This window comes from Hyperolius riggenbachi, chromosome 8, assembly GCF_040937935.1.
Source record: "Hyperolius riggenbachi isolate aHypRig1 chromosome 8, aHypRig1.pri, whole genome shotgun sequence".
Taxonomy (NCBI): domain Eukaryota; kingdom Metazoa; phylum Chordata; class Amphibia; order Anura; family Hyperoliidae; genus Hyperolius; species Hyperolius riggenbachi.
In genome coordinates, this window is record NC_090653.1 from 54,064,453 (window position 1) to 54,066,066 (window position 1,614).

Below are 1,614 nucleotides of genomic sequence, written 5' to 3' on the forward strand. Positions count from 1 at the left end.
TGAGATTATCTGGATGTGTAAAATGAAGGAGAGGGGTTGAATTAAATGTAACACCAAATAGTGAAAATAACTGCACTATTTACAGTTCACCTTTTCTTTATTTATTGTATTGCAGATCAAACTTTATATATTTTAACAAGCTGAGACTACCAGCCCCAACTTGATACTCTTGTGACACATAAACGTCTGAATTCTTTCCAATAAGAGAGAAAAAATATTTGAACAATTTACCTCCCATGAACTAGTAATACTTCTGTAAACATGAAATAGAGTAGTTATTTTTTATATGTTTCTAGAGACATGGCAAAAGCAATGTGCCCCACTAACCAGACAACACTGAAGTACTTTATTATGAAGGGTGTTTCAGATGTTCCAGAACTTCAAGCTCCGATCTTTCTCCTGGTGTTAATAATGTACCTACTCTCTCTTGGTGGCAACTTGACTATCCTTCTGCTGGTCTGTTTCGATAGTCATCTGCACACTCCCATGTACTTCTTTCTGGGCAACTTGTCCATCCTAGACATGTCTTCAACCACCATCACCCTTCATAAAATTCTTGTAATTTTTGTAACTCATAATAAAATTGTTTACTTCATTGCTTGCATGACCCAAATGTTCATTTTCTCCTCATTTTCTTGTGATAGCTTGTATGTACTGACAGCTATGAGTTATGACCGTTATGTGGCCATATGCAAACCCCTACACTATACCACGGTCATGAGCCGAAAGGTTTGCCTCTTGCTGGCCACAGTGTGTTGGGTCCTTGGTTTGTCTCAAATAATTCCAATTCTTATTTACCTGTCAAGCTTCTCTCTTTACAAATCCAATGAGATCAATCATTTCTTCTGTGATATGGTGCCACTAATAAAACTCTCCTGCAATGATACATCAACTTTGGAACTCTACATTCTTGTCAATGGACTTTTAATGTGTATTTTTCCCTTTCTTCTGACTTTCTTGTCTTATGTCTTCATTATAATCTCCATACTGAAAATCCACTCCAACATTGACCGATGGAAAGCCTTCTACACATGTTCCTCCCACCTCACCGTCATTGGTCTTCTGTATGTGACTTTGGGATTCCAGTACTTGAAGCCAACATGGCAGGGCAACTTGGACTCCAGTAAAATGTTTTCACTTTTTAACACAGCAGCAGTCCCCATGCTAAATCCCTTGATTTACAGTTTGAAAAATAAAGATGTTAAATTAGCCTTGAGAAAGACTCTGAGGTTTCATAAAAAGCATAAATAAATGGTCACTGAAGGGCATGAAAACCCGTGTCTTTTCTCTCTAATATGATCTACTGTATCTAGTAACAGATTTTCTGGGACAGTGTAATCCCATCAAATTGTAAACTGTGTCATTAAAGTGAACCTTCAAACTAAAACATCTGCTCAGCAGCACTGAAAAGGCTTGGTGTTTCTTTAATAGTTTCACAGCATCAGAACTTTGTTTTTCTTACCCAAGCCTCATTTTTAGCTGCACAGAAGCTAAGCTCTGCCCATTCAAATAAATCTGCCCAAACATTTTTCTCCTGATGCTGTGCAAAGCATGATGGGATTTCTGATGTTATTGTATTTGCAGCCCAGCGCGCTCAGCTGGGAGTAGTGATCA

At 38.0% G+C, this 1,614-nt stretch overlaps 1 protein-coding gene across 1 annotated transcript; it reads left to right on the top strand.

Moving 5' to 3' along the window:
- The first annotated feature begins 300 nt into the window (after window positions 1-300).
- LOC137527302 (olfactory receptor 8G17-like) lies at window positions 301-1,251 on the top strand. The gene has a single exon (XM_068247810.1). It carries the CDS (start codon window positions 301-303, stop codon window positions 1,249-1,251), a length of 951 nt encoding a protein of 316 aa, XP_068103911.1.
- The last annotated feature ends 363 nt before the right edge of the window (window positions 1,252-1,614 follow it).

What these genes read in the sequence shown, in the direction of transcription:
- LOC137527302 (XM_068247810.1), top strand. Translation starts at nt 301, where the DNA reads ATGGCAAAAGCAATGTGCCCCACTAACCAGACAACACTGAAGTACTTT.